Source organism: Staurois parvus, unplaced genomic scaffold, assembly GCF_062004578.1.
Source record: "Staurois parvus isolate SC_StPar_1 unplaced genomic scaffold, SC_StPar_1.0 ptg000063l, whole genome shotgun sequence".
NCBI classification, from domain to species: Eukaryota; Metazoa; Chordata; class Amphibia; order Anura; family Ranidae; genus Staurois; species Staurois parvus.
In genome coordinates this window covers 1441309-1458131 of record NW_028317859.1, presented here as the reverse complement: position 1 = coordinate 1458131, position 16823 = coordinate 1441309, and the positions used below count along the sequence as shown (strand labels likewise).

At 43.0% G+C, this 16823-nt stretch overlaps 1 protein-coding gene across 7 annotated transcripts in view; it reads left to right on the top strand.

The window, feature by feature from the left end:
• The window catches only part of ATP6V0A1 (ATPase H+ transporting V0 subunit a1), a 172109-nt gene that overhangs the window by 72878 nt on the left and 82408 nt on the right, over positions 1-16823 (top strand). For all 7 annotated transcript variants that reach the window (XM_089668779.1, XM_089668777.1, XM_089668780.1 and 4 more), the window contains one exon: positions 14905-14987. In XM_089668779.1, the coding sequence (XP_089524905.1) occupies positions 14905-14987 (83 nt within the window). The remainder of the gene's footprint in view (positions 1-14904; positions 14988-16823) is intronic.

Here is a 16823-nt window from a genome sequence, read left to right as displayed (position 1 = left end):
CAGAGACTGTGGACATGCTGCGGGAGGCTTTCAGAGACTGTGGACATGCTGCGGGAGGCTTTCAGAGACTGTGGACATGCTGCGGGAGGCTTTCAGAGACTGTGGACATGCTGCGGGAGGCTTTCAGAGACTGTGGACATGCTGCGGGAGGCTTTCAGAGACTGTGGACATGCTGCGGGAGGCTTTCAGAGACTGTGGACATGCTGCGGGAGGCTTTCAGAGACTGTGGACATGCTGCGGGAGGCTTTCAGAGACTGTGGACATGCTGCGGGAGGCTTTCAGAGACTGTGGACATGCTGCGGGAGGCTTTCAGAGACTGTGGACATGCTGCGGGAGGCTTTCAGAGACTGCGCACTTGCTGCGGAAGACTTCGATACCATGAACATGCTGCGGAAGACTTCGATACCATGAACATGCTGCGGAAGACATTTAGACTGTAAACATGCAGTAGGAGACTATCGGAGACTTTGGACATGCTGCGGGAGGCTTTCAGAGACTGTGGAAATGCTGTGGGAGGCTTTCCGAGACTGTGGACATGCTGCGGGAGGCTTTCCGAGACTGTGGACATGCTGCGATAGGCTTTCAGAGACTGTTAGCATGCTTCAGAAGACAGTCATAGACTGGAGGCATTTTACATATGACTGCCATCAATCATTGCTATAACAGGGCAATAGAGAAATGCAAATTAGTGTTTACTGGGGCCTCAAGGGCTGCACAAAAAATGCCAAAGGGCCACAGGTTGGGCACCAAGGCAATTAGAATCATGGGCGGTTTTTCCTGTCATAGTGCAAAGCCTTTTAGTATTGAAAACTAAAATGTTTTATATAAATTACACATGCAAAGGACCTAGTCAATGTTAGCATGGTTTTTCTTAATTGTAACTGTTTTTCCGTTTTCCTATCTTCTTCGATTTAATAGCTCAGTCTTGCCCAATCACTCTCTTTTCATAAGTATTAATACAGAAGGATTCATTTATGCCTTTTTTTTTTTTTTTTTTTTTTTTTTTAATATACCGGTAAGTAACTGGGGAAATTATGCTTTTTGTTCTGCAGCACAGATGAGTGCCAAGGTATATGGTGCAGTTTATGCCTGGTAGTCTTTTCTGTGTGAGATTTCATATTCTTCATTGTGCAGCTGAGGAAGTGCTTTCTTAGTGAGGTCAGTCTCCACTGATTAACAGATTGACTTCCTTCCATATTATCAGAGTATCCACCACACAAACACAGGAAAGTATCCTGTCTATCTGCACTAAGGCAGCTGCTCTAAGGAGCCCCAATTCTCTGCCACTATTCATCACCATGCAGATATATTGAGAAGTGGCTTTTAGCCTTGAATCTGTCTTCATTTGTAGATGGCTTCTACGTGGCATGATAGATACTGGTTTATAGTGTTAAATACTTTTTGAGGAGTTAAGTAAAATTACTTAAAGCAGAATTAAACCCCAAACCAAAAATGTAATAAATTGCAGCTGGACAATCATTTAGATATGGTGGCTGCATTTAATTTTCTTTCTTTTAGGCTTTATTCTCTCTGTTTTCACCTGATGATCTGGTCATTAAAACAACTCCTGTATCAGTGTCCCCACTCTGGATGAAGGAGCACAGGGGGCACAGCAGACCGCAGCATTGTCAGTTGGGGGGGGGGGGTGTTAAATATACTAGCAGATTTAAATAAAATAACAAATTGAAGCCAAACTCCAGCTCACACTGTATAATCAGTTACAGCAAACTTTTTTTTATCTTTTGGGATAAATAAAAGATGACCATTGTAAGCACTCCTGTCATTGTTAAATGGTTTGTGTCATCTCAGTAAACTGATACATTTGCTGGAGAGCTTGTTTTTTTAAAAAAAAAAGACTTACTGGCCATATCAACAAGTTAAAATAGAAGATAGTTGCATAGTTAATCAGGTTGAAAAAAAAAAAAAGTCCATGCAGTTCAACCGACAGAGAAAAAAAACAAAATACACACAAGTCGAAAACCTCCATATCCACTTGCCAAACAGTTACGTACATGATATGCTACCAGTCTACAAGTGGTTGTACTGAGACAATGCTATTACAAGCAGAGGGAGGGGACATTCCCCCCAACCAAGTAACCACCGCACCCCCCACCCCCACGCCTTCTGTTGCTTTCACAGGATCCCCCGATGAGTCTTGATCAACCGGCGCTGCCGCTGGCAGGTCACGGAGCCGAATGAAGACTGGACTGGCTTTGTTCAGCTCCAATATTTTGTAAACTGGAAGTGATGCCCTGACATACTCGGAAATAAACGGCATCATTTCTTAAAAATAAAAGGATTCAGTCACACTGATCTTGGTGTAACTGAATGCTTTTAAGAGCTGAAGAGGGATTTGGGGTCTTTTTGACCCCAGATCCCTCCAGAAAGACTGTCCAGTTATGTACCTGTCACATGCTTATTGCTGTCACAAGGGATGTCTGCATTCTTTGCGACAGCAATAAAAGTGATCAGAAATTTTTTTTTTTTTAAAGTGACAGTGTAAGAGGAAAAAAAAAAATGTGCTCCCGTCCCCTGTGCTTGCACGCAAAGGTGAACACGTGTAGGTTCCGCAGCACAAACAGCAATCGTCCCACACGTGAGGTATCACTGCGAACATCAGATCATGAGCAGTAATTCTAGCATCAGATCTCCTCTGTAAATCTAAAATGGTCACCTGTAAAGGATTTTAAAGCGATGCCTATGGATTGTAAAATTTACATCACTTGTCGCCTTTGCCCTGTAGTACTCCATTTCAAAGCGTGACATGTTTGGTATCTCTTTGCTCAGTGTAATCTTTTGTATTTTACAAAACAACTTGGTTAGGTATGGTGGTTTTTTTTGCATTAAAATTCAAAAAAAGTGTTTTTTTTTCCCCAACAAATTGCGTTTGAAAAACCACTGCGCACATACTGTGTAACATAAAAAATTGCAAAACCCATCAATTTATTCTCTAGAGCCTCTGCTTTTAAAAAAAATAGAGAATGTTTTAGGGTTCTAAGTAATTTTCTAGCTAAAAAAAAACCCTTTTGTGTTTTCTGTGAACAAAAAGTGCTAGAAAAAAGTCTGGTCCTGCTCCACCCAAAAGGTGAAGTTCTGCTTTAAGCCTTTGTCCCCCACTCCTCATTAAGTATTGGCACCTTTTTTGGGGAGTGGGGGTGGAGCAGCTACTCGAACTCAACAGGTACCTGCTCCCACTTCCACTTTGATTTCCTAAGGCGATCGAAAATGGAAGTTGTCCTCCCCCCTTCCTCCCTGTAGTCTTCTGGGACTTGTGACAGGTCCCAGAAGACTACGGGGCCATTCACAAAGTGCAGCGCTTCTAGTGCATCCGCAGTGGGCACCCGGCTGTGAAGCTGCAAGCTGTCTCAGCCAGGTGCCCCCACTGAAGATGCTGGCACCAGGGAGAGAAGACGGCCGGTTAAACCAGTCTTGGTGAGGAAACCGCTGGACCAAGGGACAGGTAAGTGTCTGTATTTTAAAAGTCAGCAGCTACACTTTTTGTTTTTTCAACTGGAACTATGCTTTAAGTGGATATACATAATCCTATACGCACAGTTGATCCAGAGAGAGGCAAATAAAACCCCCAGCAAAGCATGATCCAATTTGCTCCAGTGGGGGAATAAACTTTCTTCCTGATCCCCCAAAAGGCAATCGTATATTCCCTGGATCAACTTTACCTATAAATGTTAGTATCCAGTTATATTATGTGTATCTAGAAAGGAATCCTTTTTTAAAGCAATCCACTGAGCTGGAATCATTTGAGAGATTCTATTCCACATTTTCACAACTCTTACTGTGAAGAAGCCTTTTCGTACTTGGAGATTAAATCTCTTTTCCTACAGACATAAAGAAAGCCCCCTTGTTCTCTGTGATGACTTTAAGTTGAATAACTCAACAGCAAGTTCACTATATGAACCACTGATGTATTTATACATGTTGATCATGAAGAAAGAAAGCCTAAAAAAAAAAATCTAATGCAGCCATCACATCTAAGAATTGGTAAGCTGCAATACATGTTTTTATGTGGGTTTAATACTGCTTTAACTGCTTCCCGTCCGCCCTATAGCAGAACTACTGCTACAGGGCGGCACGGGTGCGCAAAATCACGTATATATACGTGATTTTGCATAAAGGCGCCCGGTGATGTTCAAGCATCTCCGACGGGGAGGAGGAATGTTGGTAAACAAAACCGTTCTCTCCCGTCAGCTCCTGCACACTGCAAAGCTTACAGTGAAGCACACAGACACAGTCCCAAGTAAAACGGCACACAGTTAACCCTTTGATTGCCCCACATGTCAACCCCTGCCCCACATGTCATTAGTACAGTTTCCGTGCTTTTTATTAGCACTGATGACTTTATTGGTGTCACTGGGGATGTCAGTGATATCAAGTCAGTTCCCCCCAGTGTCAGAATGCGCTCCGCAGTCCTGATATGTCGCTGATCGACATTACTAGTAGAAAAAAAAATCCCAGTGTATAGATACCGCCATTTGTAAACGCTATAACTTTCATGTAAACCAATTAATTTGCACGTATTGAAAAATTTTTTTTTAGCAAAGACATGTTGCAAAATACATTTTGCTGTAAATTTATGACAAAATTTGATTTTTACATTTTTTTAATTGGATATGCTTATAGCAAAAAGTCAAAAATATAGTTTTTTCCCCCAAAATTGTCGGCCTTTTTTTGTTTATAGCGCAAAAAATAAAAACTGCACAGGAGATCAAATACCACCGAAAGAAAGCTCTATTCGTGGGGGAAAAAAAGGACATATTCATTAGGGTGCAGCGTTGCATGACCACGCAGTTGTCAGTTAAAGTAATGCAGCGCCATAACACAAAAAATGGTCTGATCATTAGCTGTCAGATTAATGCTAGCAGGTCTCACTGTTGCACAGTGACACCCACTGACCCAATAGCAGTGCAACAGGCAGGAAAGCCCACTTTTGTGTTTGGTGTATCATCATGCACATAGAATTAAAAGTCTGTCGAGGAGCAAAATATTTATTGGTTTGGACTGCAATTTTAAAAAGTCCAAATTATACCAATGGGTGACTGTTGTAGGAAGCACTGCTATGGGCAAGAACACAGGAGCTGTATGATCTCCCAAATTCATTCTCTGCAGCCAACATTAATTATCAGGATATACCTGTACTGGGTCTAGACTAGCAGTTCCAGTATTGGCAAAATTAAATGGGAGTGCATTGTCTCAAGCTCCAGCTTCTGCGTTGTTCAGCCTTCGTTTTGATTTTGTGAAACTGCAATCTTCCATGCACTTCTGGCTCCATAATGGCACGGAGTGGGGAATTAATCTAGTATATTTACATTCATAACTTTTCAGGATCACTTTTAAGTTACATTTTCTCATTGTCTGGCACCTTACTATGTCATTATCACAACTAATGGCCTAACTGTCCTGATGTCTTCTTTGGCTTTTAGAAAATCCAGGGGTCATCCTTTTATTGCTCTGTGAGTTTTCATAAATCATAAGATTGTACCTCAGATGTTGACAATGGACAACAACCTCTTTCTAATATCATTCCATTACTTAGTAACTGACATATATGGTCTTCATATCAGAGACACTAAGGTCTTGTATGAGATTTGTAGCATATTTAAAATAACTTTGAGATTATTTATGAGCCTTATTTACTGTAATTGAATGACTTGCGGGAACACTATGCATTATGAGTAAACTGAAATGTTACTCTGGCCAGGCTGTGGTCATTCACGGTTTTCATATTTTTAATGAGTAGAAAATCCGCTTCAAAACAAGCCACCACTGACTCTTGTACCTGCAGGCACTATGGAACAAATTTTCCTTAAAACGTTTCCTTCCCTAGGCAGCTCAGGTCACCCTTCTTCCCCCTCCCAGAGCACCTATTCTCTGTTCGAGATTAAAAGGCTATCACTGTTGACCTGGTGGGGTGAGTAAGCTGAGATGGCTTAGACAATCCTTTGCTATGAGATTTGATGAATTGCTGTAACGTGCCTGCAGCTACAGAGGGCAGTGATAACCTTTTAAAAATAATTTTCTGCTTGTTAAGAAACATGTAACTATTTTAATGTCCACAATCAGGCCACAGTTACATTATAAAACAGGCGTATTTAATTAAAGTTAACAGAGATCTGATCAGTAAAATGTTTTTGCAGCAAAGGTCTGAGTCACATGTTTGTCCAATGACATGTCCTTCACATCACAGCCCCTCTCCTCTTATATCACAATACAGTTTTTAGTCCTCCGTCAACCCTGCTTATCACAATTCCCCCCCCCCTCTCCTTTACATCACAGCCCCCCACTTCACAGCAGTGTCCTCAACCCCCGTCACAGTAGAGTATTGAATTGAACCCCTCCTTCCCATCAACATTAACCCCCAACAGCAGTGCCCTCTGCCCCCCTCCCCATCCCCCACAGTGGTGTTCTCCTCTGCCCCCTTCACATCGGTCCACTCCCACAGTAGTGTCCTTTGCCCCGTCACATCACCCCCACACAGCACTGTCCCCCACAGTAGTGTCCTCCCTTGCCCCCCCCCTTCACATCCCCTCTCCCCCACAGTAGTACACACACACACACTAGAGCGCTCTGCACCATTACATTCACCCCCCCACAGTAGTGCTTCCTGCCCTCTTCACATCACAGACCCTCCTTTCTCACAGAGTAGAGCTTTCTGCACATACACTTATACCTGTGCCCCCTCACTCTGCTACCTCACAAAGGTACACAGAGCAGAGAATGGGAGGCAGAACAGACTGAGAGCAAGAGGCACAGTAGCACGGATGAAGGGCGTGAGTGGGAGCTGCTGGAGATAACTTTGCATTATCAAGCTGGTGATTGGTTGCTAGGACACAGAGTGATCCTAGCAACCAATCACCTGCTAGTTAATCTGGAAAGTTATCTCAGGCAGCTCCTGCTTCCACCCTCTATGCAGTGCTGCTGTGATCATGACAGTAGCAAAGGCTGGGGGACAGAACTGGCTCCCAAATGGTGTGACTGCCTGTCCAGTTGGGACAGTGACTCGGTCTGGATCGGGACTGCGTTCCACCATTTAGTGATGCCTACTTTAAAGCATTGCATGCTCAAAAATTCTAATACCAGGTGTCCCTGCAGAGATGCAGCACTGACATTGGGGTTGATCGGAGGAATCACTGTGTGCATCTGTGGACACAGGACATTGGGTACACTACTGGAAGTGTCAGTTTCTCATGAGACTTCAGCGATTCTTCTTCATCACGTTTGAAGGCACATGCAGAAGGAGAGGTAAGCATTTGTTCTTTGCAGTGACATGTTATTAGAAATGACACCTACCAAAAGTTGGGGCCCTTTCACACGGGTTTTTCATCTGTTAGTTTTCAGATGAAAAACAGACAGAAATTCATGCCTATGGGCTTGAAGATGTAAACCTTTTTCTGTTTAGACTGATCTGATTCTGGGGTCTTCCACTGGTGCTCCAGACTCCTCTTCTTTATGATCCCTCGTAGCAAGCCCCACACAGGGCTCAACTTTCAGCCCATTTCTCAGGAATTGACTTAAATTCCAGCCAAGGTTGGCCCAGTCGGCACTACCCTGACATGACAAAAGCACATTTAAAAGTCGACAGAGCTGGGTGGAAAATCATCTGATAGGAAGCAGTCATGTTCAGGTATTCAGACAGCGCTGGTGTTATGGATGTCAGAATGCATTCATTGGTAGTGGAGATTCCTCCATCCACGTTGTTCAGTGCGGATGGAGTTTTCTATTGATTTTCAGGATGAACAAGAGAAAATGGGGGGTGTATTGCTAACTTCAGAATAAACACAGTTATCTGTTTTGTAGTTTACAGATTTCTGTAATTTTAACAATGGTGTCTGTGCTGTGTTTGCATATTATGTCTTTCCTAAAAAAAATATACATTTCTTATGCATCCACACATTTTAGGCACTTTAGTAACAGCACCTGCAAAGAGGTTTATTGAATTAGTATGTTTTTATTTCTGGATTACAGTATAGAAGTGGAGCCAGATCTGTGGATCTGACAAAGAGGAGAAATTCTCTGTGTATGAGTCATTGTAATTACACTGCTTATCTGAGAAGAACATTTGGTGGGTAGTGCCCATAGCCAGTGCCAGATCAAAGCTTTCAGTTGTGTGCAATAAACTGCCGGACTCTGGAGATAAGACGTTTAGTGGAACAGTGCCAGGGAACACTGACTGGCCAGTGTATATACATATGTGTTGATATGTATGTAACGGTTTTCATTCATATCGGGTTACATGCAAGGTCATGTGTCGTAGTAGGATCAGGATTTGTAGAGGGTAGCGCTAACGCAGCTGCTTCCTCATCTGAGGACAGAAGCCAGCCAATTTATTCTTTTAGTTTTTAAACGTAGAAATTGAGCATCAATATACCTGAGTAAAAATGAAATACTGTGATCCTTCTGATTTGTATTACCATTGAGATGCCGGCTTATGCAGGACTATACCACACTGTTAGGGCCCTTTCATACTCCTCTGTGGCAAAATCACGGTAAAAGCGCATATGCATTTGTACCATGATTTTGATGTGTTTCAGATGCGTTTCCAGTGCATTTTTGGTATTTTTTTTGGTTGCCAAAAATGCAAAACGTGTTGTGTTTTTGATGTATTTTTGTTACCTTTTAGCCACGTCTTCCATCTATTTCAATAGGGAGCTGTGTTTTTGGTGCATTGTTTTTAAAACCGCACCAAAGTTGCAGCATGCAGGACTTTTTTTAAAATACTCCGCACCCGCGACACAATGGTGTGAAGAGCCCCTGGGATTTAAAGGGAAACAACTTTCTTGCATTTTTTCTTGCAAGGTACAAACACAGGAAAAATGTATCAGTGTGAAAGGGCCTTAATCAACAGAGAATTACCAGAATAATGCTGTTCTTCCCCCCCCCCCCCCCCCGAAAAACATAATTCCCAAAATGCACTAGTTTGGGGGGAATTTATCAAGACTGGAGCACACAGAATCTGCAGCAGCTTCTCCCTTTTAGCTTCTTCATTTATAGACATTATTAACCTTCCTACACACACCTTGTGTTTTTTTACGTGCATAAGATGTGCATTGATCATGTAGTTGCATGGTGTCATTTGTTGCCCTGTACACAATGCCCACAGTAGAGTAAATCTTCACATTCCAGTGTCAGAAGTCTGTTTGCGCTCAAACATGAGGCCTCTCCCTTTAACAAATAGGGACAAGCTTGGTGAATTAATACATGGACATAGAAGAATCAATCAGCCATTTCACTACAAACTGCAATCACAAAATGAGGTAAGGCAAACAAACAACACAGGGAACATAACAACACTAATACCTAGTTAAAACAACAAAACCAGTTGAAAGTGTACAGTGCCTTTTAAGCTTTGAACATGAAAGATAGAAACTGATTGGTTGCCATGCACATCTGCTTCAGTTTTTATAAATTCTCCTCTATTTTTAGCACTATTGCATGAAGGTGGGCAAGTATCTTAGGGATTATGATAAAAGCACAAAATGGGGATCTGCTAAAAAGGACACACGCCTGTATTTGTTTCTGCAAGTTAGGCCCCATTCACACCTGAACGACTTGGAATCTCATGGTTCAGGTGTGAATGGGGCATCTTGTGCTCATTGGAGGGAGGTGGTCAGTTGAGGTACTGTATATGAAGCAGGCAGGAAGACATAGTACTGAGCAAATCATCTTACCCATAGTTACTTACAGCTTTGTGTCTATATATAACAAGACAAGCATTCTGGTACTTGTCTGTTAACTGTGTGGGGTAGGCTGGATTTCCTCCTAAAGTAAACCTTGTAAGACTGTGTAGGTTTGAGTTGCTCCAATTAAAGCTTATGTATGGGGAGGACTCTGTCCCCGCACACACGTGACTTTGCTAGTACTAACATCGGCCACCAGTCAAATGAGAGGAAAGAGTGAGTCACATGCTCCTCAATACCTGGAAGTACCATTTTTTGTTATCCTGGGACCAAAGGAAAGATAATTATGTACTTTTGTGATGGGGGCTTTGACCACATAGGACAAACCAAAAGCTTGTTTTAAAGTGTAGGTTTATATTAAATAGGTGAAAAGGAAGCACCATTTCCTCGCCTTCGAGATTGTCTGCATAGTAGTCTGTATTGTGATTGTTCTTGTCAATAGCTGGAGACCATTACATGTCAGCATTTGTGATGTGTTCTGCTGTATGAGAAGACCACACAGCTGCTTCTGTGATAAATCACATCTGTTAGCATATGCACTGGTGGTACTTCAGAGAGATCATACAGTTGTCTGTATTTTTATCACACACCAGAGATGGGACATGCTGCTTTTGGCACATCCCTGCACTTAAAAGGCTTTTCAAAAGTTTCAAATTCTGCAGAGTTCAACTTATGACCCCACAGCAGCCGATATCCAATTGCAGTGTTAAAAGTAGATCTCCAGATTTTTTTAAAACTATATGTAAATCCAAAATCAGCAATGCAATTTGTTTCTGCTCACCAGTCCCTAGATGTGGTAGTTGTATTAGTTCTATTTTTTTGGTATAATGCCATTTTTAGAGAGTACAGAACATACTTGTTGATTTTGCCAGAAATGTGGTATCCTTGTCACTTTTATTGATCTGAAAAGACAGAAAAAACTATCTTATCTTTCTTTTGTAAATAACTAATCTCATCAATCCATCATCATCATGTAATGGAGAACAAAAATAAGACATATTTGAAGTCTACCCTGTGTGGCCACTATGGCTGCGTCCACTGATACTGTGGGGGGAGGGATGGTTGGGGTTCTAGGCAGCTCCCTTTAAAAATGAAAAAAATATCCCCCCCGTAGTGTCCTCTGTACCCCTTTACATCACCCCCCACTGTAGTGTCCTGTTTGCCACAATGCAGTGTCCTCTACCCCCTTACCATCACCTCCCCCCCACAGTAGTGTCCTGTATCCCCAGTGCTGTGTCCTTTGCTCCCTTCCTCCACAGTAGTGCCCTATACGGCCCCAAAACTAGTGTCCTCTGTCCCCCTTCAAATCACCCCCCCCCCCACTGTTTAGTGTCCTCTACCTTGCCCCATAGCAGTGTTCTCTTCCCCCCACAAATTGTCCTCTGCCTTCCCATCCCCCAAAGAAGAGTCCCCTGTCTTATTCTCATCAAAATCCCACCCACTGTAGTTTTCTCTGTGCCCCCCTCCCCCTGGTGTCTCTTAAGCCCCCCCCCTCGTGGTGTCTCTTAAGCCCCCCCCTCGTGGTGTCTCTTAAGCCCCCCCCCTCGTGGTGTCTCTTAAGCCCCCCCCCTCGTGGTGTCTCTTAAGCCCCCCCCCTCGTGGTGTCTCTTAAGCCCCCCCCCTCGTGGTGTCTCTTAAGCCCCCCCCTCATGGTGTCTCTTAAGCCCCCCCCTCATGGTGTCTCTTAAGCCCCCCCCTCATGGTGTCTCTTAAGCCCCCCCCTCATGGTGTCTCTTAAGCCCCCCCCTCATGGTGTCTCTTAAGCCCCCCCCTCATGGTGTCTCTTAAGCCCCCCCCTCATGGTGTCTCTTAAGCCCCCCCCTCATGGTGTCTCTTAAGCCCCCCCTCATGGTGTCTCTTAAGCCCCCCCTCATGGTGTCTCTTAAGCCCCCCCCTCATGGTGTCTCTTAAGCCCCCCCCCCTCATGGTGTCTCTTAAGCCCCCCCCCCTCATGGTGTCTCTTAAGCCCCCCCCCCTCATGGTGTCTCTTAAGCCCCCCCCATATGGTGTCTCTTAAGCCCCCCCCATATGGTGTCTCTTAAGCCCCCCCCATATGGTGTCTCTTAAGCCCCCCCCATATGGTGTCTCTTAAGCCCCCCCCCATATGGTGTCTCTTAAGCCCCCCCCCTCATGGTGTCTCTTAAGCCCCCCCCCCTCATGGTGTCTCTTAAGCCCCCCCCCCTCATGGTGTCTCTTAAGCCCCCCCCTCATGGTGTCTCTTAAGCCCCCCCCCTCATGGTGTCTCTTAAGCCCCCCCCTCATGGTGTCTCTTAAGCCCCCCCCCTCATGGTGTCTCTTAAGCCCCCCCCTCATGGTGTCTCTTAAGCCCCCCCCTCATGGTGTCTCTTAAGCCCCCCCCTCATGGTGTCTCTTAAGCCCCCCCCTCATGGTGTCTCTTAAGCCCCCCCCTCATGGTGTCTCTTAAGCCCCCCCCTCATGGTGTCTCTTAAGCCCCCCCCTCATGGTGTCTCTTAAGCCCCCCCCCCTCATGGTGTCTCTTAAGCCCCCCCCCTCATGGTGTCTCTTAAGCCCCCCCCCCCCTCATGGTGTCTCTTAAGCCCCCCCCCCTCATGGTGTCTCTTAAGCCCCCCCCCCTCATGGTGTCTCTTAAGCCCCCCCCCCTTCATGGTGTCTCCTAAGCCCCCCCCTCCCACAGGGGGGGGGCCCCTCGGCGGAGGCTAGGGGGAGGCAGAACCGAGGTCATGATTGACCTGTTGGCTCCCTGTGGAGACGACCCCTGCAGGGGGAAGTCTTTCAATACCTCCAAATGAATCACTTCCTCCAATCACAGTTGCCTGAAAAACCTGACATTTCTCCTTTCTCACAGCATTAAAGGGTGTCTTGCTAAATAATCCACGGGGTTGGGACCAATTACAGTAGTCTATTTTATTTTGATGACATTTCTATTTTTCTCTCTGATGCCTTCAAATGGGAGGGAGAACTGGGCGTGCATATGGCAGCTGAAGACTGCAATCCGATTTTGTCCCAATACAGCCAGTAACTCAGCACGTCTTGGTAGACTCCTCCTTTGGTAGTACCTGATCCTTTTATGTATTTCCCATTATTTTCCAAACTGCTCTCCCTTATGTTTTGCAACTGTCAGGCTGTAGATTCTTCTAAACATATCCTGTGGGTCTGGTTAATGGTGCAGCAATTTTGGATCAGCGTTTATCAAATGACATACATGGGTACCGGTCTAACCTTTTAACAATAATCCTTCTGAGGCCTGAGACCGCCTTTTAAGTATGTACAAAAAAATCCAATTTAAACTTCTTACACATATATTTACTGTGGCCAGATGGAGAATTGCCTGTGCTTGGAAATCCCAGACTTTGCCAATTATGGAAGTCAAGTATGGGTTGCACAAGTCATGTTCTTTGGAAAGCTTAACATTTTCTGTAGGGTATAGGAACGTGGATCCAATTCCATGCCCCCTGCTTTTAATTCAGACTCTCTATAGTTTACCATGCTACCTCTCCCCTGGGTTCCCCCCCCCCCTTTTTTTTTTTTTCTTTTTTATTATTTTGGTCACATTTAGACAAGCGAGTGTAATACATGTGGGTGCAGCATTTACAGGGTTAAAACAGGCGGTGAGGAGGCTATATAAAGCGAGTGATCTACAGTAGATCGCCTTTCTGAGGAAAATTGATATGCAGCGAGGAAACTATATATATATATATATATACATATAGCGCCTCCTCACCACCACAGTTGCAGGCAGTTGTGGTGTAGGCCGATTCACTTGATTGGGTTGTTTGGTCGATACTGACCACCAAACAAGACAGATGTTTTGTTTTTTTTGCCACAAAGCCTGGTGGCTGTGGCATGTGTACACCCCCAACTGTGCAGTTTAAGAAAGAGACTTGGGGCAGTAAAATCGTGGCTCAGCCATCTCTTTATACTGTCCTGTCAACCACAAATGTAAAGGAGCTCTTACTCCTTCTTATTGAATAAAAAAATTACTAATAATCAACAATACATGAAAGCCTAAAACTCCTGCAGCCACCACATCTAAGGACAGGTAAGCTGCAATATGTTCAATTTTTATTTTGTGTCACTATAGTAAAGCAAAAGGAAGCAAAGATATATTGCCAATTGAGACCGAGCAGTTTAAAAATGACAGACGTTCTAACCTTTCTTTTTACTTTGTCATGAAAGTTCAGCATAAACTGTGAGAAAATATTCTCATGGGACAACAGATAGTAGTAGTAAAAATTGCTGTCCGATGTTCCTAAATGTGGGCATGATGATGTCATGGAGCTGAGACTGGCTGGCAGCCAGGAGGCCTGCAGGAGTGAGGAATAAGAGAAGTATGTGTACTCTCCTATCTAGCCATATGAACGTTTAACCTATTTCCAGTGCAGAGGAGGACCCCACTACATGAGTACATTTCAAAGCAGCCCAGAGTTCAAGAATTATTAAACCCAAATCCAAAAATCTAATATATTGCAGCTTACCAATCATTAGATGTGGTGGCTTCATTAGTTTTCTTTTTTAGACTTTTTTTCTCTTTTTTTTCACCTAGTGACCTGGCCAGTAACGCTCCTCCTGTTTTAGAGCACCCCCATTCTGGATGAAGGAGCATATGGGCACATTTGGACCGCAGCATTGTCAATCTGGGGGGAGAGGAGTGTTAGATGGAATAGCATATTTAAATACAATAACAAATTACAGCTGAACTCCAGCTAATACTGTTACTTCAAACTGCTTTTTTTCCTTTTGGGATAAATGTTTTACATAAATAAGTAAAAGCTAATCATTGTAAGCAGCCCTGCCAGTGATAAATGGTTTGTCTCATTCCTGTAACTGCAAGTGAGCTTGTTCTGTTGAAAAACAACAGACTTACTGGCCAGAGCACCTGATGAAAATAGCAAAAAGCCTAAAAAAGAAATTGAATGCAGCCATCACCTCTAAGAATTGGTAAGTTGTAATACTAAATGTTTGTTTTTGGGTTTAATACTGCTTTAAGCTGACCTGGTGACCAGTTTTAACAGATAAAAGTAGAATACAGCAAATATCTGCCGATCTGAGACTGCTGTGGACTACATTACAGAAAGTGTATGCCTAGAATGTTAAAAGTCCCTGAATTTTTCTGCCATTGTTCAGTGACCCTAAAATAAACAGTGCCTATTGAGAATGTTTCCTACATAGGGAAGTCTTGGTGCCCCAGAGACAATGTATAGTCATGTTTTTCTTTGCTTACATTTTACAGGGTGACAGCGTTCACAAATCTGTTTTCATCATATTCTTCCAAGGAGATCAGCTGAAGAACAGAGTGAAGAAGATCTGTGAGGGGTAAGCCTTAATGTGTAACCTTTCTAGTTTTACAATCTACATGATCCAATATATCACAAATTGGAAGCGTATTGTTATTGTGCTGCAGCTTTCTGTGTTTAACGCAGAAACACCTTTTTAGCTCACTCAGTCAACATATTTATTTCAAATGTGTATAGAGAACCCTCAGCACAATAGAACTACAAAAACAAATAGTGCGGCTAGCATATAATGCGTTCCCACATGTAAACCATAAATCCAATAACAAATGCACGCAGCAATATGAACACAAATATAGTGCTAATAATATAAAACGTGCATATATGAATAGTGAAAACAAAAATTGTGTTTGTGACAAAAAATATGTGCTACACCAAATTTCTTCCCAACGCATACACATAGATACCCATAGAACTGCACATACCAGTGCTGAAATGAATGGTGCATACAAATACCCAACAAAATGTTCTTAATAGTGGACTGTCCCTTTAAATCTCAGATATTCGATCACGATAGGAGATATACCACACAAGCACACGTGAAGACATTTGAGTTCTAAAGGGACAGTCCACTATTAAGAACATTTTGTTGGGTATTTGTGTGCACCATTCATTTCAGCACTGGTATGTGCAGTTCTATGGGTAACTATGTGTATGCGTTGGTAAGACATTTGGTGTAGCACATATTTGTCACAAACACAATTTTTGTTTTCACTATTCATATATGCACATTTTATATTATTAGCACTATATTTGTGTTCATATTGCTGCGCTGCATTTTTTTATTCATTTATATTTATTTTAAACCAAATACCAGCTGTTCATTTGACTATACACAGTATGATTTTAATAATGAGCAAAAAGCAGTGCACTTCTCACACAGACCTACACGCTAGTTAGTCCCACCTCCTGGACCATCGTGACCATTTAATTCATCCCAGTGATCTCAGGGTTTTGGCAGGTTTCTTGCCTTCTGCATATCAACAGTCAGGCTACATTCACACCTGGGCAGAACAATTTTCAGGAGTTTTTATATGTGCTTTTTTGAGCGTTTTTGCAAGTGTTATACAGCCATTTTACATGTGTATTCACATTTAGGCTTTTTGTTTTAGCCAATGGAAATCACTAGGGGAAGGAGATCAGTTAACATAGGATAAAAAACGCTCAAAGCTTTTTTTCAGGCATTCCTGTTTAAGTCTATGACGGCAAAAATGACCAATTCTGCCTCAAAAGTAGCTCATGTACTTTTTGGAATGACAGGCATTTTTCTGCAAGCGACAGAATGCTCAGATGTGAACAGGGGCCATTGAAATGAATAGGATTTTGCTTACTGAGTATTTTTGAGCATTGAGCTACAAGCTACAAAATGTGTGAATGGGGCCTCAACCTGACACATTGGAAAAGAGAGAGCTGAAAAGTTTGAAAGTGTTGAGAATGTTTCGAAAGACCGCTACCACCAGGCATTGGTAAAAGGAAAAGATAGTTACAATTTATGTGCTCGTAGATTATCTTGCTGATGTTGTTATCAATACTAAACATTCACAAAGATACAGAACTATGTCACATGAACAATATTGTAACAGCTACAGTAAATTTGTATCTAAACACAAGGACAAAAAATTTTATATATTGCAGTTTACTAGTCTTTAGATGTGGTGACTATATTCGTTTTTTCAGGCTTTTTTACTTCATTTATTTATACCTTTTGATAATGAAAGTCAAACTTCCTTTACTAGGGTGACAATGCTGACTTTCTGTACTGTATCTGTGGAGGAGCAGCATTGTCACTCTGGGACAGGGCAACCGAAAACCTCCCCTCTCCTCAATAACCTATGGGTGAGGTGTTTTGTTGTTCTTC